At 38.9% G+C, this 26,461-nt stretch overlaps 1 protein-coding gene across 1 annotated transcript in view; it reads right to left on the minus strand.

Annotated features, from left to right (window-relative positions):
• The window catches only part of NRG3 (neuregulin 3), a 352,731-nt gene that overhangs the window by 64,606 nt on the left and 261,664 nt on the right, over positions 1-26,461 (minus strand). The window contains exon 4 of the mRNA XM_038141232.1: positions 8,499-8,525. Coding sequence (XP_037997160.1) covers positions 8,499-8,525 — 27 coding nt within the window. The remainder of the gene's footprint in view (positions 1-8,498; positions 8,526-26,461) is intronic.

The following is a 26,461-nucleotide window of genomic DNA, read 5'->3' on the forward strand; positions in this document are numbered from 1 at the left end:
CAATAGCAAATAAACTGCTTTTTCTCTCACTTTCATCTCCTCTATAAACTCCTTGCTCTAATTAATTTTGTCCGGCTCTTCTTTGTTACTTATTTCAGTATTGAACAGTGAAGACCCTAAATGTTTTTAGTTAATTCTGCTGAGAACTAATATACTGTCCCATTTGATGCTCCTCCATTACCAGGTTATTTTTGTATTTCCATTTTTTATTTTCTATTTGAATGCGAAAGGCAAAATTACCAAGAGACGTAAAAAATAACCACAGAGTGATACTATATTACAATGGAGTTTACTTGGTAAGGTAGGCATGGAGTAGTACATAATGAGCTCAGCACAAAAATAAAAAGACCATATTAATTCATATGATAATTACAGGATGACTGATGCAATAGATATAAATGCAGTGAGTAAATTACATGAACACGATCCAAAAGGATCTGGATCCATAGTAAATGAAAATACCTCATGGTGATTTATTTAACCATTCAAAGAAGAAAAGCCACGAGTGGTAAACAGAAAAGTCCTTTTGTTGTCTGAATGTAACAGTCTACAAGCAACTCTGAGATTATTTCCAGTGTTGTTAAGAACTGAGCATACAAGAACACCACCTGCACACTCATACACAGGATTTGTTTTTCCCTCTTCCTTTTGTGCTGCTCACGCTTGTGTCCCAGATAATTGTTGGCTGTTAAGTCTGAAGCAATACCAACAGATACCCTGGGCCCCTGGACAGTGTTTTTCAGCAGAATCATGCTTGAAATGAGGATAAACTGATGCTGATTGGAACAGGAAATGATCATGAGACCATTTTCATATACAATAAAAATATCTTTATTAGAAACTGTCGGCCAGAGTAGGATATCTCTGCGCTTCTCCCCGTGCCAATATCCTACAGCTCCTGTAAAAGAAGAGAAAAGGCAGTGCGTGAAACAACAACTTAGTGCTCTACGCGGCACATTGCCAATTTTTCCACACTGCTTACCCTTCTCCTCTGCTTCCAGCAATTACTGGCAGGACACCGTCTCTACTCATTCTAGGCAGGACACAGAAGGACAGAAAAAGATTTAGTTCACTGTCAAAACCATCGATTTTTCTACACACCTGTAGTATACATTACAAGAGCCCACTGCCATGGAACATCTATGGACAGGTACTTACATTCTGCTTTCCAAAATCCTTGCATCATTTACAGAATTAGACTTGACATCCAGGTAGCACCTCCAAGCAGCACAAGGGCAAAGCAGCACTGAGTCACTGTGGCTATACAAACATGGTGCAGATCAGGTGTTTGGAGCCTTTCCTCCTGTGTCAAGATAACCTCAACACACAGTGAGCAACCTTCTACCAATAACAAATCCCCCCCACCCCAAACAACAGATCCCAAGCTCTCACAGACATGTCCAGATGGTACTCACTGCTTTGAAGCCTTCTCCCAGTCCTCCCTCAACTGGAAACATGAAGTGTCACTGGCAGATCTTGTGGCAGCTGTCTGTAGCACCACCTTTGACACGTGGATCTCACCTTTGCCCTGCTAGGCTTGTTTCAGCAGTGTACAAGTTACTGTCTACATATTTTTGCATCTGGTTAAACTGCAACTGAGCCCAAACAAAGGCCAAATCTCAGCACTGCAAGTCATCTAATTGCATTAGCATACCACTGTGTCACTTTTAACAATTCCTCAGGCTCAGCACAGCATTTACCTAAATACCATATTCAAAATGCAGGTTACGAGACTGACTGGGTATAAGGTCACATTTAAATACACAGCTGTCTGCTCAGTGTTGAAGCCATCTAATTACCTGTATTTCATGATAAAAAGTGTTTAACTCTGAGGCACACCAGCTGTGCAGGAACCAAGGGCACATGCCTAATCCCAACCAGAATGTACACATAGTATGTGTATGTAGAGACAGGACACAGCAAAGCCTCTCTGAAAGCAGATGAGATGCTGTATCCTCAGCTGAAATCCTACCTGGAAGCCCATGCCCCTTCTCCCTGAGAAGTTTTTGAAGCTGGCACGATGAAGAAGAGGTTTGTACCTGGCACTGGGAGGTACACGGAAATTTACCTGGAAGCTTGTACACAGCATTCATTTTTGAGGCTTCACAAATTCTTTTATTTTTAAACCCACAGGTAACACTTGGAAACCTTATTAGTGCCCCCCCAAATCAGCACACCGTGGAACTCAGTCCACATTCACCTTGGGAGTGACAGAGTAACAGTCCTAATGTATCATTAGGGATGATGCACAACCCTTTTACAGCCTGATACAGACCTCACCTAATGCAACTTTCTCCTCCTCCCAACCCAGCAAAACAAAAAGCCAGACCAGTTCTGGCTTTCCCAACTTATCAATTGATAACTTAGTATTGTGTTTTTAAAATTTCTCTAAGTTCCATCTCACAAATGATCAGGATGTTCAGTTAGAGAAAACCAAATACTGGGGAAGGTCACCAGAGTAAGTTATAATATATAAATTATTTTATCCACTCAGTTCATGGAATTAATACTTTGATAAAGCACCACAATAAGGCAATTAATGACACATTTAAGTAAACCACACAAGTAAACCTTATTAAAATAATGCAAGTTAATCCAACCCAGTTCAAGGCCAATACAGAAAGTGCAGATAAATTGGAAAAATGACATATTAAGAAAAGCAAAGATGGCAACTCCGAACCAAGATGGTAGATAAGTTACAAAACATTTAGGTTAAAGTCTTTCCCTCTCAACTAAACTAGAACCATATGCCCTAAACTGAGCCAAGATATGAGGCAGCCTGCAACTTATGCACCAGATGCACGCTGACTTCCATTTAGGAGATATGTTCTCCTAAACAGGTACAACCACTGGCAGAGCTCCCTGCAGCCCCTGAGGAGCCTCTGCTCCATCCACTGCTCCTACAGCACTCAGGCATCAGCTGTTCCTGTAAAACTCTCTCCTCTGCTGCTCCCGTCTCTTTTCTCTGGAGATGATAAATGACTCTTCTTCCCAGCTAAGTGAATCCCATGGAAAGTGCTGAGGGTCTAAATCCATTTCATGCCTCAGGATGCTATTGTTATTTTGCAGCATACTTAAAAAGGACAGGTATTTCATAAGGCAAACTGAAAGATGAGGTCCCAAGAGCAAAGCCTTTTAGTGAATTTGGAAAAGATAAAAAACCAGAAGGAGGTAATGAAAATTTGAGGCAGGATGAAGAACAAAGGGATTCAAGGAGCAATGATGATGGTAAAAAACATTGCAAGTATCAATGCCTACCAGAGTAGCCCTTCTTAGCTCTTCTGAAATTTACCAACAGAGTGCAGATGACACCAATTAAATGCTTATTGATTAATAACAATATAATTATTAGAAAGATATGGTTTCATAGTTCTGGGGGATGATTGTGATCAGAATCTCTAATAAGATTTTGTGCAAACAGGAGCATAAAAACAGTCAGAGTGCCATCTTACCAGCAAAAGATCCACCTGCTTTATTCTATTAAAAATGAATACAGGGAAAACTGAACTTAATTTCTTTATTTTTAAAACATATATCCTTTAGAACACATACAGTTTTGGTCATGTAATTCAATGAATGTTCATTCATCCTCTCTTCCAGCAAGGACTGGAGCATTACAGGGTTTTATAGCAGAGAAGAGCCTCTAAATGGTAACTAAGGCAAGGACCGTCCATGCACACATTGGTTATTTATTATAATTTTCTGGTTGCTATTGCAAAACATTGAATTTCAGAGGAAAGAACCCAGGTTCCCAGTTTTTGAGCTGTGCAAGGACTAATAACTTTGCCTTTCTATTTCTGGCATACTGGAAAAATACTAAGTTGTTGCAATATTGGTTATCCTGCCCATCAGCAAAACCAACTTTTGCAGTTTGTAAAAATCAAAATGCATCAGTCACAGTGTGTGACACAAGGTCACTGAGTCAATCTGGTTAACTGGAGCAGGTATTCCCAGAGTCTTACATCATCTTATTACAATGAGGAGGCAGCAAGGATAGGCACAGTGAAAATACAGCATGCATCATCTTCTCCAGTGTTAACAGCTGCTCAGACTACAGAAAACAGAATACATTTCACATTGGAGTCATTGCAAGGAGATATATAAAGTTTAATAGGATCCCATTCTTGAGTTACTTTATTACTCTGCTCAATTAAATGCTATTTAATGATTCAGCACTTACAAGGTATTATATACCATTCATACTCCATTGACTTCAGTGAAGCTACTGATTTTTCCAGAAAAGATGAGCAGTTCTAAGGAAAAAAATATTAACTTTCTGTTTAAGACTTAAGAATAAACAAATTAAAAGTAGTGACTAAATATAACAACGCTACATTGGTTTTCTGTAATTCACACATGAGGAGATTGAGATTATCACACCAAAATTGTTTACACCACTGATACTGGGTAAACTGGTAAGCAGCCCAAGGATGAAGACTACTTCACGTTATGTCTGTATTTCCACCAAAAACTGCAGTGACTTGGCTGTTGCACTTTATCGGAGCATTTTATTTCCAGCTGTATCCACCATAAATTACTGTTACAGCATAAAAGATCATCACTCTGGATCATCAGAGTAGGTGGTGTAGGCAAGTTGCTGAAACAGTCGTGTTCCTGTGTTGTAGCAGGTTATTCCAATACTCACCTTTGCGTTTCATGCCTCAGCACACCTTAACTCTACCCATCCTCAGTGTAAGAAATGAGTTGAAAAGACAACTCCTTGTCTCAGGCACTGGCTTGCAGCTCAGAACATCCACAGATGACTCTCAGGTAAGGATTTCGCTCTGCAGCTGGGAGAACATGCACCTGGCCAGCCTCCACAACAGCTTTCAGCTACTACCTGTAGCTCCAAAGTGACCATGTTTGCTGTCACAGATATTTTCCCTCATCAACAAAATTTTCACCAGAAAGGTAAACCATTCAGACCTGAAGTGCAGTTAACCACTTGGGTCAAAAAATGATAATAAGCTGTAGATACTTGTATGCCCACGCTCTCTAATGCTAATGATACATCACTTAGTTTTTTCATTGTATAAAAGTATAACAGCTGCTTCTTTTGATAGCTTTTTTTTAACAATCTCTCTTGCTCGCATGCAAATTACCAACCACCAGCCTGCTTCCCATTGACACAGAATTGTTAATGCTGCTCATATGTTTCCAGTTTGTAGGACCACGGTGACAACTTTTCCTTACTTTTGTGTTGGAAATGTGAATAAAATTGCATGTATGCTCATTGGTGAGACACAGGGCACCAAAGCAGACCAGGCGAGCTGCACGGTGCTCTCCTCACACCGCTCTGCTCCTGTACAAGGAGAGGACACAGCCAACTCTGCACCCTCTCGCAAGGAAGAAACAGTTTCTGTGGAACTGAAAGATATCCCCCTGAGAGCTGAGGAATCTAAATTCAGAAAGCCTGAAAAAACTTACTGCAACTGAGAATCTGCAGCACAGACAGATTAAAAGACCTTGCCCAAAGCCCGTCCTGGAGATTGCATCAGAGATGGATATTGAATCAAGTGACAATCAGGCACAATACTTGGGGTTTTTTTTGATTTGATGTACTAGAAAGTATAAACCATTTCTTTATCACCAGAAGTTTCATAAAGCTGGACTACTGATGACAATACTTCAAACCCCAATTTTAAGGACATAGTGTCCCTTGACCACATACTTGGCTTTCATTAATTCAGGAGGTGCTGCACACGAATACATCAGAACCATACATTAATTGCTACATTTGCAACATTTTAAAACTGTTTTGCCACATCAATATGCCTGCCTTTGTCTCTGCTATCCATACAAAGAAACAGACAGCGTAGATCAGTACCTGCAGCAATATTAAAGATACAGGAATTCAAGTTTTGGAATGCACAATATTGAATATTCTACGGAACACAAACCTGACAAGACCAGGCAGGAAATGGGGTGTGAGACCATGAGCAAGGTTAACACAAAATTCAGTGTGGTACGTAAACTGAATGCATAATTCTTGTTCCCAAAGTACTGCTTGTGAGAGGAGGGTCCAGCAGGAAGATTTCAACAGGCAATGGAAAAGCAACAGACACTGCCTCTACTGAGCACTGGTATGGGCTCCCACAGGAGCTTGTGGGGGAGAACAGGATACACAAATTCATGGACCACAGCTCCCTAACAGGACAGTAAAAGGACTGGCTATGTATATACTCTTCACTGATCCTTGAGAGTCTTGCAAAAAAAAAAAAAAAAAAAAAAAAAAAGGAAATGACAGGAAAGGACTACGCTTATCTACCTTCCTTGGCAAATGTACACTAAAGTAGGTGAGTAGTTTCAGTGCACATTTCATCTGTCCCCTCGGACACCTCTGCACCTCTACAGATGGATGTTACCAATGGCATGAAGTTTCAGCTTGGTCTACTTGTGTCTACCGTGGAAGGAATTCAGCTGGCCCTGGCAATCCAAGTTATATGGTTTACATGGTTTTCAAACAAAATTTCTGGAAGATGATGATGAAAATGGAATTTATAAAGCAACTGAGCCCACAAATGCAATGAAAACATTAGTAAGAGTGTTCTCTGGATTACATACAAACAAAGCAAGTTCAGCACTGTCTCTACATTGGTTTTTTTTCTAGCTGGAAAACACTCTTTGCAGTAATTGTCATTATTTTCTACAGTCCAGAAGTAAACTCATCATAGATGCTTTACAGGAGTGTCCCTAATTTGATGAGCATATTGTCACCTGAACTCTCTGTGCACAGGCTGTGGATTTCTACTTTGCTACAAGTACAGCAATGATTCCATGCATGCTTTCATTTCCTAAGTAAATCTTCATGAAGACTAGAGGAGGATTTAAGAAGCACAAGCATTTCACTTTTGCATATGATTCCAGAACTTGCTTTTTTCTAGCCCAGAGAAAACAACTTCAAACCTCATTTTAGGCTGCTGTCATAATATTTTCAGGCTTGAGACACAAGACTTCATTAATTTTTATGCCATAAGGATCTGCTCCAATATTAAATAAAAAAAAAAATGAGAACTACTCATATTAGAGGACTATTCTAAGCCAAGATTTCAGGGATTTGCTGTAGTTCATGCCTTAAAGAGATGTCTTAAAAAAAAAAAAGAGAGGAAACTGAAAGTCTCACAATAAAATTAAAATAATTCAGCTTTGCCTCTTGTGTTACACTTTCCTGCTTCTTACAGAAAGGTTCACTCAAAGCATCCCATGTATCTATACTCCTTATCCTCTCTTACATATATGCTTGTCCTTCAACTTGTATGCCTCAAGACTGCTGCTCACAATTTAAGCTAAGCAGGAAAAGCAGGATATAATGCAGAGCCTTTCAAGTAACCATTCCCCAGCTGTGCTTGTCCACTAAGTCTTTGAAGACACTTGCATCGACTCCACTGGCCCTTCACAAGTCTCATATAAAGTAAAGTGAAACACAAAACCTCTGGACCTCATGAACCAGTTCCCTAGAGAGAACAATGCTCTAGGATTGGCACAAAACCAAAAACAGACAGACAAAATCCCTGAACCTGCTGGCTCTCCTCTCCTCATGCAGTTAATATTCATCACCATATTGGGTTCTTGACAATTTATACTTAACTGGTCAACAAAATCCCCACGTTGGAACTTAAAATCGATAGGTTAGAAGGCTCTTAATTATAAAATGTGAAAAAACCAAGTAAAACTTAGCATAGGGAAAGAGCATATTAAAAGTAACTGTTTTGTGACTCCAATAGGAATTTGCATGCTTTTTATTACAGTGTTTTCGTTCATACTTAATGGTTTGTGCAAGCTGCTCTTACACAAAGGACCACTAACTCTGTTAAAGATGGATCTCAGCTTCCTCAAGTCTGAAGATCACCAGCTGAGAGGTGATCTGTTAAGCCTGTCATTCCATGAGGCTATGAACGTATCAGAGAGCTGCAGCTGAGCCAACAGAATGTTATCTTCCTTTCCAAAATTGTAAGGAGAAATTATTCAGTCCATTTTTAGCTTTTCTCTAACCAATTTAATTTTTTTCACAGAATGATGGATCTTTGGCTCTTTTCTTAATAGTATTTCTCTGATTTGAGAGAATTATCTTTAATAAGGTGTTTCTTATTAAACCTATTTAAATTTAATATTGTAATTACCAACAAATTCTTAACAAAAGAAAAAAAATCTGATTTAAAATTTACTTTTCTCTACATGGAAAAGTCAGTAACTCTACTCTAAAATCACATATAAAATACTATTCCTCAAGATTATATGGTCACATAACCTTTATGTTATGTTTCATTAAATACCAATGAAATACTAAAACATCATTATATAGGTTTTAAGATCCATAGCAGTGGACAAGAGAAAAAAATTAAACCTTCATATAATTTCAAATGCAATCAGCAAGTATAAAAGGAACTCAAAATCCAACGGTGGAGGTCACGGGAGTCTTCCCATTAACTTCCATGTTCTTTGGACTAAGGAAACAAGATAAATCTGAGCAATTGAAAGGAAGAGAAGTTAAAACTTACCCATGAATTCAATTCCTAAATGGTCTGCTATACTCATGAAAGCATGTAAAAGAAAAAAGAGAAAAGAAACAGAAACGTTAGAAACAGAGTAAAATATAAATTAAATCTTGATATGGCAGTGCTGCAGAACAGTGTGGGGTCAGGGCCCACTGTGTGGGTACAGGTCCAAAACAAAGGCCCAACTCTGACCCTCAAAGGCCACCCTAAGGTGGAATTTAGGGCACTCAGCTGTCACATGAAGGGACGTGTATTTCGGGTAGGAAATGAACGCCTTTATATTTGACATTATGTTCAAGCTACCTGGAGGGATTTCATCTTCCCATCCTCCTGAAACTCCTTTCTCAACCTGCTAACCACTGCCCTCAGTTAGGCAAGGTTCTTTCTTTCTTTCATTTTCTCTGACAGGGACCAAAACCTGAAGAGACGAATGGAAAGCTTTCACTGAGTCTGGCAGTGCTCATCTCAGCACAGCAGCCACACTTGCACCCAACGTGACTCCTACCTGCTCTCTGCTGCACAACAAACTCTGACAGCAGCAAAGAGAAGCCACGTTCCCAACTCGGCCATCACACAGACAGGATGCAATAATTTCAAGACATCTCAAAGCGAAGCAAAAATCGTAACGCTTTTAGAATATTGACTGAATTATCACATGAACTCCTAAACATTTCAGGCCTCTTTTTTACATAATGAATTAGAGTCCTCTAAGAACTACACAGCAAAGCTAAAAGATTTTCCAACATAACCAAACAGTTAGTTTAAGCCCTTCATTTTATTGCCAGCTCTGGTACCCACGATGAGATCATGGAATATCTGGGTTTCTGTTGAAAATGCTGGGCATTCGTCACCTTTAGCACAGTTTCAATCCACCCAGGAGAAGGCACTGAGCATCAGCTTGCTCAGTTCACTTAGCATACAAATCTATGGAACAGCTGATAAACTCCACACATGCAGAAGGCACAATATGCACTTCAAAAGCAAAGAACACAAGATGATGGTATACGGTATAAATACCTTGCTAGCATGGTCTTAGGGAAGGCACATAATGCAAGTTTAGTGACAAGTTAATCTTTCCTTTTGAAAATACATAACTCAAAATCATACATCTAGGAATTCCACATAATGATCTTCTAATCTGTGTTCTTGCACTCACATACAAATATCATGTATAAACATCCCGAGTACATTTGACAGGAATGTAAATTTTTAAAATAATGTAATTTTTATAAAAGCATAAGATATATCAAAATTGCATCAAACATATTATATTTACAGAGATTTGTAGCTTTCCCCCCTAATTTTCTGTACCTGTGAAATCTGCAAACCTTATCTACATGCAATTCACACCTTTGCATCCTTCTGTAAATCAGATCAAAATGCAGTAGAAAATTCCTTACTTTAAAAAATGATAGCAGAGATCAAAGCACCACAATCTGGTCTCCAAGGAACTAAGGATATTGACACATGGAGGAAGATCATATAGTATCATCTTCTTAAGTCTATGTAGAACTGCTGAAAAAAAATTCTTCTTTCCTAACTTGGCTACACACCTTCTCTACTTGTTTTCCATTTGCAACCTACAACTCTCCCTTTGAGTTCATCAATATGGTTAAAAAACACTTCCTAAAAAAGTAGACAAAAAATACCTTTCCTTTAAAAAGATGAAGAAAGGCGTTTCAGTTCATATTTGAGTGGCTTATACTTAAGTGAGAATCAAGGATATATGGAGCCTTCCTGGGAAACATGTTCGGCTGGAAAGGGTGGAAACATGTCAGGTGATTTATTTTTAATGTCTCATGTGCATACAACTTCAGCAACGAGCATAATATGTAGAGCTGACAAAGCTGATTTCCCCAGATTACGATAAAAGGATGTCCAGTGGGATAAACCTTTACAATAAAATATCCAAGCTGCCAATCAATTAGTAGTTCAATAAGCTCTATGAGCATCTATTTGGGAACAGAAAACAAGGAAATGGTGACTCTGGCAGATGCAGCTTATGCTGGCACTGGTTATGACCATCCCTGCCCCTCGGTGCTCGGGCACCAGCCCAGCGAATGCTCTCACCTGCCCTGCTGGGGTGCAAATCAGAGACTCTGCAAGCTCCAGCTTTAGAGATGGCTTTGTGCTCTCTTAACAACAGCAAGAAACTCTCCCAGCAGGTCCATGTGAGAGAAACACAGCAGCAGGAAATAACCAGCAGGGGTGGTGGGGAATGTGAGCTGTGTGGTGACCCGAGTCTGAACCAAACACTAAAATGTGAAGTATTGACCCTGGCAATTCATGGCGTGACAAAGAACTGTTCTATTGCTGTACAGCCCTGGTGCACAAATGATAAACTGCCTGCAGAGCACCTCCCTGGACACAGCAAGTGCAATGTCAAGTAATTCACCCTCAAGAAATGGACTCTGGTAAAAAAAAATGCAAATGAGAGCTATAAATGTGCTGAAGCATGGGTGCTGCTCCACAAGATGGGGTCATTAACCAAATAATGTGACTGTATTTTACTTTTGTTATTGTGGTTTCTTCTTTCTTTCTGGTATTTCTATGTTCTTAGAAACTAATATATTTCTCAGATAGGAAGATTATTCACTTTTTTTTTATTTTATCAGTATTTCTCCATTTCCATGTTGATTAGGGAAAAATCCTGTGCCTTATGGTCCTGGCACTATGGTAATGTGTTGTTAGTATTAAAACCCTTTTAATTTATACTGTCTAAATACAAACACACCTGTGAATACTTGATAACACGGACAAGAGAAAATAAATTTGCAGTCACTAATGGATTAATTTATTAGTGCTCCACAAAACAACATACTGCCATGTGAATGGATTGTGGTTTGCTGCAGCTTTTTTCTTAGTCATATTAACACTATGAACAGAAATACAAACTCAACATGTAAATCTAACTGAAAATTCGTGGACATGAAAGTACTCATTATAAACCTCAACAGACACTTTAATCTTTTCTAAGGACAAGCTGACTTTGGCATGAAGATAGCTTTAGGAAATCAGAGCAACAATGAAGTATTTTCCTCTGCAAATTAAATTTATTGCTTCAAATAAACTCGTAAGAGTTGTTAAATTGTCCTTGGTAGATGATTGCCTTGACCACAAAATGCAACATGATAATAAGCTGGGAGCTACCTTGGGACAGCTCAAGTACTCTGAACAGATTATCTGTCTGGAAGGAACAGGACTAAATTTTACTTGTAAGTATTAGACCAATAAAACTTGGTCTGAAATAAAGGAAAACCCTTGGATTCATAAAGCAGCTAGATTAGGACACTACCTAAAGATAAACTGCTGCTCTCTTATCCATTGTGCTTTATGATGTTTGGCAGCACATGGTTATCAGCCTATTTGTATATCTAATGAAGCACAAACCATAATCAGTTACTGACATATATGTGTATATGAAACTTTAGGGTTTCTTTGAAGCATTTTATTTTTGGTGCTTCATTTGGTGTGTGAGCACACAGAGTAAGGGGACAAGGGATTTGTCTACTCAGCAGGAAGGGTTCATTGCTTCTATAGTCTCTCCTCATGGGCAAACTGACCAATGCTCTCAGAGTTTGGTTGTTTCAGTGGGCTTTTTTAATATCAAAAAGAAAAAGCAACAGCATGTAATAATGTATTTCAAAAATCTCAGTTGTTAAAGAGCACAAGATTTGATTTTGCTGTTTGCTTCAGAGAAATTCTAGTAATTAGTTTCTGTAATTAATTTACACAAAAGTACTCTTCAAAATGTTTGGTGGGGTAGGAAAACTGATTGAAGCTGTTCAGGGGAATCAGAGTAATAAAATCAAATTAATTCAACTACTGATTTTTTAAAAATATCTTCACTGAAACACATGGCAGAAACTTCCCTCTCTGAGACATTTAAAAACGGATCAAACTAAATCCTGAGAATGATCTTGAATCAGCTAATACCTGGACCTTCCTTTTACCCTCTCTGATAAACAAATGTAAAGGTTAATTGCTTTATCCATTTACTTGTAAAGAAAAAAATACAAAGGAGGAAAAAAACCCTAGGCTTGCTGTGAGTATCTGTGTGGCTGTGGAAAGATTTATAACATAGCCTAGGAGGGGTCCATAGGATCCCCCTCACCCACTCTCAATTCCACAACCAAGGAAAACTTGAAAAACATCCATCAAAACCTCTTGTTATACAAATTATACACAGTGCTGAATAATGGAATCAACTATTGATTTTCTTTTCCTTTGAATGACTAAAGCCCATGGCTGTGGTTTTCATTGCAGAAGTGGAAAGACTGTTTCAAGCTTCTGCAAATAAATAATAGCAATGCTCCCATGTTCAGGTTCAAGACAACTTGGAAACTCCAACTATTTACCTCACCTGCAGCATGCAGACTCAGAGGATTAAGCTTGTCTCTTTTCAATTAATTTTTAAGATCTTAAATTATCTCTGCAGCTAATAAAATAAGTTACTTCTCTTTGAGGCACTATGGTGGATATTAATGGAAAGGACGTAGTCACACCAAGCAACATAAGCAACCTGTACTGATATTCACAATACTGTAAATCAGTACTGATTAATTTTTACTACTAAAGCCATAAATTCCGCAGAAGAAATAAACATGTCTAATTCCAAATCAGTGAGTAGCCTATTGATATTATATTTTTAAGCTTATTAAGCATCTGCAGAATGTATTTAAGAGTTTTATCAGATTCAGGCCAAAATATTTATCATCAGGTGTCAGACAAATGCAGCAGTTTGATTTCTCTGTGAATAACCCATTTTTTTTCAGCAATGAGATGAGGAAGCAGGTAGATATTAAATGCTGCTGCTATATTGAGACATATTTTTACTGATTTTCCTAGCATTCATAAATCAACACAAGTGTTCAACACACAGAAGGACTTTAATTCATCCCAGAGTACCAGCAAGTAAACAGGTTGTTGACACAAAACACTCTGTCTCCACTCAGACAACTGGGAGATGCTTTCTTATTTTATTCACTAAAAATGTAATCCTGTTTCTATGAAAAGGGCCAAATTGTAAATGAAGCTGCCTGATAGACCTCATAGCTGATGGTGACAAGATTATTGATGAGGTTTGCTCTAAATATATGTGGGAAATGATAAACCCATGTGATCAGTGTCAGATCAACCTCCCCCGGAAGGATTGGGCTGCAGTAAACATTGCACATTACAGTCTGGTTACTTGATTACTGACATCAGCATAAGCTACTATAACCAATGAGTCTGATAAATATTCCCAGAAAAATCAAGGTTTCTCTTTCTATTATGCAGTTTTGACAGATCAGTAAACCCATGTTAGCACTGTAATTGCAGAAACTGTAATTTTTTTTAATGTTACTAAAGCCTCTCGTATCTCCTGTAAATTTTCTTTCCCACCCCTGCCTTTCATGGTTTCACACATCACATCCATTTTACACTCTCGTCTAAAAGACCACCCCCCCCCCCCCCCCCCCCCCCCATACCAGGTTTTCTGATTGTGCTATGGACCACACAAAACCAAAACACTGATGTAGGCAGCTATGTGACCTACTTCCACAACTCTGAATTCTTTTCCTGGGCTTCCACAGCAGATATGACAATGACTGCATTTGTCCAGAAATTGTCTCTACTGCATGGCAGGTGATGGCAGCACTGTCACAACTGAGGAACCACTGGGAGAATTGGGCTATGGAGAAATATATTCTTCTGTCCACTCGTGTCATTTCATTAACACAAGGGTTCCTGCAGAGACCTGTCCTGCCTGAAATCCTGGTCCCGCTCCTTAAGCCTGCTCTAGGTCTGCACAGGGGCATCACACTGCTCCTGCAGATGGACCTGCCTTTATCTGCAGCAATGCTGGAAAATGGTTTAAACGCATTTATCAATGTTGGGCTTAGATGTTCTCAGTTATTAAGCACTTCCACTGAATTTCAGTAGCACTTGGCTGATTGGTGGCGCAGAGTCCTCTGGAAATGCCAACCTCTACACTGGCAAAACTGGTCCTTTCCCAGCTATGTTGCAACAAAGCTAAAAAGGAGAGGGAAGTGGAATCATATCTATGGTCAAAACACAAAAAGCACATTCATTACTTCCAAAATATGTGATCTGGAAAATTTTTGGAACCATGTGTATGAATTAGATTATTTATCCTGTCATAGGTGTAAAAGATTTCACTTGACTGCAGTATTCTGTAGGTGAAAGAATCCTGTTCTGGTTAAATAAGAGACACAAAATGTCTGTTAAAGTGGGACAAGCCTATGAGTTTCTTAGAAATTACTATAGGGATTTTAGCACTGTTATTTCCAAACGGGTGTTTGGTAATGTGGGTCTGTAAAATATTACCAGCCTCACAGAAACATTAAATGAATTGTTAATAGCTCCCTCATCTTATGAACATATGACATTTAATAAACATTTTTCACACTAAATGTTACTTTATTCCTTCCACAGACCATTAAGCTGTCCTTCACTTGCCTACTACAAGAAAATGTTTCAGATGCAATCCTGTTTACTGCTCTCTAAAGGCACAGAGAATTTCCTAGGTTTTTGTCAATTTCTTAAAACTAATTACTTTCTTCAACTTCAGGATAAGGAATGTACATAATTTTGTGGAAAAAAAAACCCAAACAAAAAAACCCTCACAGCCTTATTCCCCAATGTTTCAAGTAATTTAGTTCTACTGCAGTCAAAAAACAAACAGGCAGAAGCAGAGTGCAGGTATTTACACCAAGATTTTACAATATCAACTGAAGGCTTTAGAAGCTGTGCACTGTACATCTCCAATGACAAGAAAGTTGACATATTTATTGATATCCATACTTTGTTGCCTAGATAGCTGGTCTGAGATTTGCAGCAAAGAACTTGAGAGACTCAGAGATGTAGGACTCAGACCTTTAAGAAGGATGCTGGTTTTTGTGTGTGTTGATTTGGGAATCTACTTTTCTTTAGGAATCCAATATCAACAATAACAACTGTATTTGCTGTACAGTTTCTTATGTTGCTTCATTTTAAATAACTTAGGATGAGGAAAGAGAATTACTTAAGCTCACTCCAATTACTCTGTGCATGTTTTTCACACATGGTCTAAGCTGATGCATTACTGAGCCTCACTTCCAGCAGTTCTGTGCTACAGGCTCAGAAGACAATACAAGAGCATAACGTTTTCATCACAATTGCATCAATTTTTATCAAATTTACTGTCTTACAGGGAAGTACTTCTGCATGTCAGGAGTCTCTCAACTCACCCTCCTGAACCACCACAGGTTTAACACCAAGACCACCAGTGCTCTTCCAAATTTACTGAGTCCTTTCTCTAGGAAACCAGGCATGGAAGTGCCTTTATGCCTGCAGATAAGCAACCCACAAGTGTGGGGTGCTTAAAAGGGTTTGATTTGAAAGAGGTTGTTCTCAGCTATGGAGATCTGCCCCATTTGATTAGGAAGATGAGCAGAATCCCTTCTATTTGTTATTCGTTTTAATTTCACAGGGATACATACTTGAAAGCTTTAAAGACTATTGCAGTGAGCTTTATCAGAAAACACAGCCTTTATCCAACATCTCTTATGAGTCAAGGGAGGAAACACAGAATGACAGTTCACAAAAATACTCCCATTACTGTGCAATTCTCCCATGCCTACAAAACGTATAGCAGGGAACTGACCTAGGCACATCTCTCCTTTTTTCAATGCTAAGCCCCTCTAATAATTTTATAACTCAACTGTAGTGTTGTGGTTTCTTTTGAAAAGCTGCTGCACATTTGCTTGCTGTCACAGTGTGCGAGCCATGCACCTACAAAGCACAGCCTGCTCTGCATTCATGCTCTGTGTGGTGTTAAACATTACAGAGACAAAAGTTCAGGTATGTGCAAGTGCTAGAGAAACTACTTCTTTTGGTTTCTTTTTGCTAACTGAAAAACTTCTATCAAGACACACTTTGTGACTCCATGGAAATATTTTATTTAAAGCTGGTGAGCAAACACAGACACGTCAGGTGAATATTTCACCACAGAGTGTTTTCAGATTCATAAAAAGGCTCCTTGAAGGACAGACTGCTTCAGTACTCAAATTTGAGTGCTGTCTCAAGTCATCTACCAGATGCCTTTGCCAAACTCAGTCCTTTGAGGTTGGTGCACTGTATGAGCAGTCCTAATCGAAATACACTGCCAATTGTCAGCTTGTTTATGACACTCAACCCCAATCAGAAAGATGGGAGCCGAAGAGCTCTGTTTTCCTCTAAGCTGAAATGTTTTCTTGACATCTGAGGATGATTTGTTCAAGCTAATCAATACCAAGGGAGGCCTGATGGGGAAGCACTGTGACTTGGACAAAGCTCTGCGGCACACAGAGCACTGTGTCAGAAATGCCAGACTTTTTAAGTGAGATACTGAGATATTTTTTGAGATGTGAAAGCTACAGAGCTGAGGTATCAAGGCACCAAGGAAATGGCTCTCTTATCTGGAGCTGTAACAGTTCAAATGGTGGCACTTCTCTTTGACCATGGGTGTTGGCTCACATATCCTGACAGCATCAGACTGTGTGTTTATGACCCCACAGACAATAAAATAAATAATGTCCCATGCCATGCAGTCATGCAAATGCAATCATGGCTTTTTGCCATGCCTATGGAAATATATTCTGCTTAGAAGTCACTAGCTAATAAGGTAAAAAACCAAGTAACAGCAAAAATGAATGGCAAGAAATGTTTTTCTTCAGAGTCTGAGCATCTTGTATAATTTTAGATGCAAGCCATAAATTTATGACTTCAGATATGTAGGAAACAATGGGAAAATTACTTAACTGCTTATCTGTTTGAACACTGTTAAGGGTTCAAATCCTTTACTATCATGACTACATTAGAACATTAACTACTATAAATACCCATAACAAAGGTGCTCAGAAATCGTTAATGTTGGGGATGAACAATATGACTCATCCATGAGATTTAAAGCAGACAGGGCTGTGATAAAAAGAATCATCACCAGCAATAAAAAATAGCATATTGGAACAAAAGTGTATGCTGTGCTATGATGTGCACACAACCCAGAATCACCTACAGCGAGAGCAGCAAAATGAAAGCTGCTGTTTGCCCTCATTTGTATTTGGGGATGCACTGCAATTAATTGTTAGGAATATAATGTGAGAATGGTGCCAAAGGGCCCCATATACAGAAATACTGAACTCCTGGAGTGTAACTGCTCTCCCAGAGCCATTCAAACAAATGAATTGCCTGTGCACAGATCAGATGCAAGCCAGAAGCACCAGGATGGTGCCTTGTGCTGCTGCCTGCAGCAGGGACACCCAGACCAGCTCACCCCTATTGCAGCTCCCCACACAGAACAGCACGGGACAAAAAGGGAGCAAAAAGGGGCAAAATTCATTCTACCATGTTCATAAACACAAACTACTATTTAAATCTAGGCAAAGTGGCTAAGATGAAGATGCAACTTAGGACTTCACAGAAGACTGAAAGAGCTACTGTGGCCTGTCTCCCATGAGATACTCAGTAAAATCTGACCTTGGGATGATCAAAGTGCACTTGTTTTCTTTCTTCTTGTTTCATCTCCATTCCACAAACTTTAAGGTGCCTCAAAGAATTTAATAGTTCCCTATAAATCTCAGAGAACATTCCCCCATCAAAGATCTTTTCCCTCCCATGTTTGAGACACTTATTCTTACTCTGAATTAGATCTTAACAGTATTGATGAATACAATGTTTTCCTTATAAGACCTTACTACTAGGGCATAAATTATTTTGACAAACAAAAGCAGGGCAAAAGGAAGGTCTGTATTCTTTTCCACTACTATAAACCAGATGTGTCAGCAAGCAAATTAGTTTTGTAGGATAGTCTAGAAAATTGAAATAAAATAATGTTATAACCTGCTCAGATTTGTAGATTTTTTTTTTTATGGTTTGTTTCAAATCAGTAGGACTTTGCTCAGAGCAAAGTTGTGAGCTGAAGCCACAACTTCTAACTCCTCTTAGGGCTATTCAACTTTTACAAACTATCAATGTGGAAAGAAGAGCTCTCCTTTTCCATGCCTGGCTCCATCTCTGCACCTTCCTTCACACTTTGAGCAGCTCTTAAGCTCTGCAAGTGGGTGAGGCAGCAGAGCAGGCACCGAGTGCTCTGTGAGAACTGACCCAGTGCAACCACAACCCCGGAGCAGGGCAACCATGGCTGCACACACACCTCAGAGGGCAGGGAAATCCCCAGGCAGGGCTAAAATACATCAATTGTCTGTCCCTGCGCTGCCCAAAGCATTTCTATCGCTACAAAGTAAATACAAATATAGAAAACATCTGAGATTTTTTTCTTTTCCTTATCATTGGTAGAGCCGGGGTATGGAAATCATTTTTTCATGACAGGTAAATGAATTTTGAACCAAGGTCTGCAAAAGAGGAAAAATGAGTGAACACTACAACATCTTCAACTTATAAAGTCTTTGGATAATGTGCTACCCACATGAAATAGGATTTGCTCCTTAAAATGTCAGACTCTGAGAAATCACACACATATATGGTCACAAAGTAAGAATTATTGCATCTCACATGTAAATTCCAATAAAATCTTTAGGAAACACTACAAGATATTTCTAGCAGAAGCACAGGATACTGTATTGAAAGATCTTAGGAAGTCACAACACCGAAGCTGTATGGGACCCAAAAAGAAAATGCTTTCAAATTACAAGAGAAATACATAATATATCATCATTTCAGAAGGAAAACATGAAATCCTGCTACCTATGAACATTTTTATTTTATTTTCCTTAGATGAAACTGCATTATGAATTCATTAATTTAGGAATACAGTTACATTGACAATAAGGTGGGCTAAATGGACTTGCATTTCATCTGCCAACTTAGCCTGCTAAATTGAGGCAAAACTGGCAAGTGCCCTCACAATTGACAAGACCATGGCTGCTGTGTTGGAACGCTCCATGAAAAATCCCATTTTTTTACAATGGCATCATTACAGAGGAAATAGTCATGAAGGTGTGAAATATACTGTAATATGCTCACAAAGCTCAATATGGTGAAGGGAAATGAGACAAAGACACACTTCTGCTGGGATTTATACTTGAAGGCTGCAATTTCAGGTAGCGAATAAGGTCAGTAGGAAAATTAACCTAAAGGATGGTGAAAAGGTGCCGAAGTTTAGCAGCACAATTTTCCAGTCTCTGCTCCAAACCCCACTGAAGCAGAATTGCTGCTGACCTGAGATGAAAACTATGATTTCACAGCAAGCTTTGGGAAACTGAGTGTGCTAAACTGACTGTCATCAATTTTTTAAAATTTATTTTATTTTGCCTGCATATGGTTTCAAAATCAGGAAGTCCAGCTGTCACCTCTTTTTTCTCTACCTACACATCTATTTTACTGCTGCACTGGTGGCAGGGTGGCAAAGGAGACCGAAAAGTGTTACAATCAGTTAGACAGACAAGTCCCCTTACAATGGCAAGGAAATGCCAGGCAGCCTAAGCTTGGTGTTCAGTGAGTAGATTCCACCTGCATCACTCTAACCAAATCCATTAATCACATTGCTGAGGTACTTTTGCTTTGGAACATGGCTGGGTCAGAAAACAGCAGAAAACAGAGCTCTAGAATATTCTACTGATCCAAATCCTCCCTTTCCCAGAATTTTCAAAGAAAAGAGAAATATTACTTTTCCAAGGAGCTGCAAGGCTCTGGCAAATTATCTCTATTATCTCTATTTTCTGGGACTCTGGCTGCAGATCTTCCCAATCAGCTGTTCCACTCACCACATTTATCAGAAGCAGTCCTTTTCCCTAGAATGCTGTACAGAATAACAATCTCATCCTATTGCTTCCTCAGTCCATTAATTCAAATATGGTCTGAAATCAGTGTGAAACAAGGGACTGTACTGCTGCTTAAGATGGCAACAGCATCAGCAGCACAAACGGGTGCTTACATTTCTGAGTAGCTTTAAAAAGCATCAGTAAATACCCCACCACTAATGAAAAAGTATTTCCTACTTTACTATAAAACCACTACCTCTACCTAGTATGCAGATAAAAAAGTTTTTTTCTCCAGACATGTTTGTGAATAATTCAGTAGCTTGTAATACCAGAGAACACTGTTCCCTCAAAGGAAAACAGTTGTCCATTGCAAACTGCTGTCCCCTCCTTTATTCTGCAGCTGTGCACTTTCAAGAAAATTTTAAACTGAAAAACCAGCTGTCTCTATTTTTCATTTGCCAAATGCCTTCCCATTGAGGATTAGAGATTTTCTTCCCTTAAATAAAACAGAAAAGAGAGCTTAACACATGATTAAAAACAAACCTAGGCACCTAAATACCTCTGTAAAAAATCTCAATACCTTTACATTTGTAAAACAAAGTTAAAGTCACTTTCAAATTGGCAACCAGTCAGATTCATACCTCTTAGAGTGCTCTTGAAAACTTTATTTCTTTGGGGTAACATCTAGATTGTGGGGACAAGTGATTCCTGCACCAAACCTCACATTCACACATTCAGCCAGGCTGAAGCAGGAACACCTGCACGCAGCTGTTGGTGCATGGAAGAAGAGCCACGCATGAATTATCACAGTCTAGCAACACCTCGTGCTCTTGCAGCTGATTCTTCCCTGACATTGCTGTTCCTGCTCCTGCCAGGTACTTCAGGTCAGCTCTCAGACACCTACATTTGCTCCATTTATATATATTTTTATACATTTATATATATTTGCTCTGTTTTGATGAGGTGTCTACTCCCACTTCTGCCAAACAGCTGCATTGGCAGAGAGCTCGCGGGGCACCAACAGCTGGAGCCTATACTCTCATGGGGGAAACTTCTTTGGAGATCCAGCAACTGCAGAAAGCAAAGGGCAGCTCATCTGAGCCACCTGTAAGATCATATTATGCTGCCCAGCTGAGGCCTTAAACCCATCTCAAGCTCCAAGGTGCAGAACCTGATTTTTCGAATGTGTAAGAATCTTCCTTTGCTTTTCAGTCTAAATTTATACTGCACCACTTAAACCCATTCATTCTTGCACAAACATTATCTTTCAGCTTCAATCATTCTTATATTTCCTTTATATTTATCCACTTGGCGTATTTATAGACCCAATGACATCTCTGACATATTTCCCAGGCCATCATTCCATACAGCTGCAATTTCCTGACAGGCACTGGAACATCTATCAATTACTGTACCGGATCAGCAATATTTCACTCAAAGAATGGCATTCAAATACTTTTTCAAAAAACTGATCACTGCTTCCACCACCATTTCCTACGTTCCTATAAAATACAGTATCTTGAAAGAGCAAAAATATATATATATATCATGTACCTATTGGTGCTGTCAGAATCACCAGACACAAAAGAAAAACCTCCATCCATTAACAACATCAAGGAGGTGACAAGCTATGACACGAGCCTTTGAGTCAGACTCCTCACGGGACAGGAGAACACCAGGTCTGCCCTCAAAATGCAAGTTCACTCAAAGAGGAACAGCCAGGACTGTGCTGGCTGGCACAGCAAACTGTCACAATGAAGCCAGAGATTTTCCTTAAATCCCTTCTGCCTATGAAGAAAATTTCTCCCCCACTAAATAGATTTTATCTTGAATTATAAACCAGAGAGAGTGTAATAGAGAAAAATGTGTTCCCATCATATTTGTGTGACAACTTACAGATAAAGTAAATTAAAACAGTTTAAAATCTAACTCTTTCCTATAACCAAGATCTGCACTGAGGAACAATTTTTAGAATAAAAATATGTTGGTTTTAGAAAGGAATAATAAAATTCAAGACAGAGGTCTTAAGATTGCACTTCTGAAAGCAACTTCAAAAAAATCAAAAAATCATGTTGCGGTAATTGCAGGTTATGTACACACAAGAATCATACAAGAGATTCAGTCATATGCTGTGCCTTTCTCTGTCTTTTGTGTAGGTGCTAAACACTGCTGCACAGACATTACAACACAAATACATTTTTATTTCTCTCTTTTTTTTTCTAATTTTTTTCTAATGCAGTTTAAATGCTTGGACAATTTACAATAGAAATTTTTCATGTCTTGCTGATTGCTCTTTCCTGTTCACTCTGCAACTGCAGCCAGTTTAAATACATGCAGAGTAATTACATAGGAGTTGGTAAATACTTGCCTAACAGCTGTCACAGTACCTGAAGAAATGCTTGCTGAAGAATTAATATGAGTTGAGGCCTGCAACATGAACTTTCTTTCCAGAAGATAATCTCAGTCAGTGCTAGAGTCATATACGACTCTCTAATAAGTGTCTGAAGACAGACAGATAGGACAAATGTCATAAAAAAGGCACACAGCCCTAGTCTACCTGACTTGAAGTCAGTGTCACTGTGATGGAGCCTGATTAGCTGCTCTGCAATTGCACATTTTCATTTTCTTACAGCCCATTAGGCTGTTTTTAACAAAATTAAACACACTGCAGGGCAAAATAACCAAGTCAAACAAAACAAAACACTTACTCTCTTTATAAACATTTTCTTAAGAAATTGCCATTATGAGGATAAATGTTTCCCTCTTGAGCAAACTAGACATCATTCTTCCCAGCTCCTGCCTTTGGACGTCCTCAGAACTGGGATGGGGGAGGGCAGGCTATTTCTATGAAATGCATTCACTAAAAATGCACCACATCTAACTGGACACTACTAAATAAAATACATGTAGACTACAAGGGAAAACTGACCATGAGAATAATAATACAAATCCAACTCCACCATGATGAGTAAGATGAATCAGATTGATTAGCATCCATCTCAGCTACGTTAATGCTACAACTTTGTATCCAATTCACTTCTTTTCCTAGGTTGGCACCTTTCTCTGCCCATGACCATTGAATTCAGCCTGCTCTCTCCTTGTGCTCCTGTTTATTTTTGTATAAATTCCCACACATTGGAACGTGGCTTCCCAGATTTTTACACATGCTAGCAGGAGAAAGGTGGCAGCGGCATTTTAAGCGTCTGCAAAAGTTTCAGAGTCAGGATGCTCTGCTCTGCCATGACCCCACCCCTGTTTCAAGGGGGAACAGGAGACATGGTAACATGAGAATGGATACCACACCTTGTGCCTGGCCTGTCAGCCACTGCCTCACTCTTACTTGGAATGCTAAGAAAGCAAAACTGGAAGGCACTCAGCACTGGGCAGCAGGAGGTGCTGGTGCCAGCAGACAAAGCACATCACATTTCTGTGTGCTGGTCCTTCCCTGGAAGGGAGTGTTTAATGCAGCTGGGAAAGATGCTATTTGTGATGGAAAGGTACAATCCTTGCAGTTGTTCTGGACTGCAGTTCGCTGTTGAATTGTGTATTTTAGTGCATTTTCATCTTAGAAAAAAAGGTCGACTGCTTACATTTTTTTTCCTCAAGTTATGCCATGAAGAAATATAATTTGCCTTTTAATAGAAATGTCAAGGACCCATTCCCTCCAATTTACTATATAGATTTTTAAATCCCATACAAAAATGTTGTACGTTTAATTGGAAAAGACAGTGTGACAGCATAATTTTATACAACTGGTTACAATTATTACAATAGCAGCTTCCACAGAGCTCTCAGTGATTTTTCAAGAGCATTTACAAGCATAAAGTGTGAGTTAGGAAAAAAAAATAGTAATTTGCTACAGCTGTGCAAAGTGTATTAAGGAAATCAATCAGTAGTGACACAGATATTTAGAAATGAGAGATATTTTGCCCATCTGAGAGCACAACTGTAAGATTTGGTGACATTAATAGGCTTTTTTTAAATGACTAGATTAAATAAAGCATTATATTTTAGCTCAGATATATGGCACATTAAAAAAAAGGCAGACAAACGGGTTAGAAAACTATTCTGATTATTTTTTTCCACATATGGGGAGAGTGAGATCAATATGACAGAGTATGAGCCTAGGAAAAAATGATGACAAGGCACCTCTCTGGCAGCCTTAGTGCTGGAGCTGTGAACAAGTTCCTTCTGCTCAGACAGAGAATTTTCTCCTTCTTTTGTAACCATAACTGCATCAAAAATATTCAAGTGTTGCCAGCTTGTTTTGCTAACTGCTAATTTCACAGAAGGTTCAGTTCTGGCTAAGCCCTTGGGTCAAAACTAATGTTGTTATTATATGCAACAGACACAAAGCCTTTATTTCACCAGATGATGCAGAATGAGGACTTACATGGAAGACTAGAAAATCAAGCAAACATTCCTTAAAGGGCATGTTGAACACAGATACTGAAAGGAGCTTTGAGAGCATAAGGGCAATAAGAGAATAGAACACTTTACTTAATTAGACAATAATGAAAAAGGCTTTTTGGGGAAATTTAACACATTCACAGAGAAGTTTATAGAAGACAGCAACCCAGTTCTTTTCCTGAAGTGATTTTATGGTGATAAAAGTTCTGCAGATTCATTATGCTCTAGATTTATCCTTTATTTACTTTTTGGAGATATCCTCATGGGCCAAAACACCCTCTTTGACCTTGAACTTTGTGCTTTTGTCATTAGATTTCTGATGCACTCAAGCCAGATCAGAATAATGCAATAAGGACAGGCTGTAAAGAACCTGGGCTGTGAATAATACATGTAAATTATGTTGAAAAGGGACCTGTGAGAGTTCCACCTGTGAGGCTGGAAGATGGACAAAACTGCTTTTCTTCTTTAGGGAGAGGGGCAGGCATACCAGTATTTATGCAGCAGGCAAATTAATTGGCTTTCCTAAGCTCTGCGCTGCTGCAGCTAAACTGCTTCCACAACCTGACCTACATAACTTGGAATTTGCTTGGGAATTTCCTCATTCAGCCACAGGACAGCACAGCACACACGAACTGCAGAAATGATCTTAGAAAGTCATACAGCCCCATATGAAATAAATTTCTTGCAAGCAAATCAAAACTTCATAAAATATATTTGCAGCACAAAATTATATTCAGTCAAATCAGAAATTGCTGGATTAAAACTAATATAAAATAGTCAGAAAAGTGGTATAGTAATTTAAAAGTACTGTCAATGGCAATTAGCAATAAGTATGTAATTTATGGGACACTCCATATCCAGTGCTTTGCAGCAACACTTATATTTATACACTGACAGCCCTCATTTTCTCTGCTGTGCTCATTTCTCAGTCTCCTAATTTTTCTGGTATACTCAAACTAGGAAAAGCCTGTAAGTTACACTGCCATATAAAAGATAAAAATTTATTTTCCAGATTGCCTACTCTGAAAATGGCCAAAAAGTAGCTCTCACTATAGGAAAGAAGTCTCATGAAAGTAGAATTTCTGTATAGGGTCGGTTGAGCTCTGGATTCTGTCCCATTTGCAGGATTTGCACTCAGTCTCAATGTACACATGTAATTTAAGGACAGATTCCAGGAAAATTCTGTATAGTTTTGGGGGTCAAATGTTCTTCCACAACCCTGAGTAGATCTGTAAAATCTTCCCTCTTCTTGCGCCAACCAGAAGCTGGACAGGGAATCAGATACAAACAGCTGCTATCTCACCAAGTAGTTTTCATCTGACCTCCTATCCATTACCAGCTTTCCAGTCCAGTGTTTGTTCTCAGATGTCCTATCCACCACCAAGATATCCAAACCAAGGCAAACACTAAAAATATCACTTGGGATTCAAAAGAGAAAGAAAGACCTCCCGGCCCTAAAACTATGTATGAAAAGGTACAGCAGCCATTAATTTCTTTCCAGGCATTTCAGAGGCATTAAGAAGTTAATTTTCACACAGTCCAAGTATAATTTAAAAAATTACTTATGACCTATAGGAGCCTACATATTATTAAATATCGACAGATATGCCAAAACTCCTCTAATTATTTTGCACTCTCTCTTTACTTTTCACTTTTGTGTGCGAGATTTTGCATTCCTACAGAGCAGACATGTTATTTTACATTCAAATACTGGTGCAGCTGCTACTACCTAGGGCTTGAGAGATTTATGGATAATAACACAAGTGCAAAATAAAAGAGTACATTTGGATGCATATCAAACAGCAGCTGTAT

The sequence above is a fragment of the Motacilla alba genome, chromosome 6 (genome assembly GCF_015832195.1).
Source record: "Motacilla alba alba isolate MOTALB_02 chromosome 6, Motacilla_alba_V1.0_pri, whole genome shotgun sequence".
In the NCBI taxonomy this organism is placed as follows: domain Eukaryota; kingdom Metazoa; phylum Chordata; class Aves; order Passeriformes; family Motacillidae; genus Motacilla; species Motacilla alba.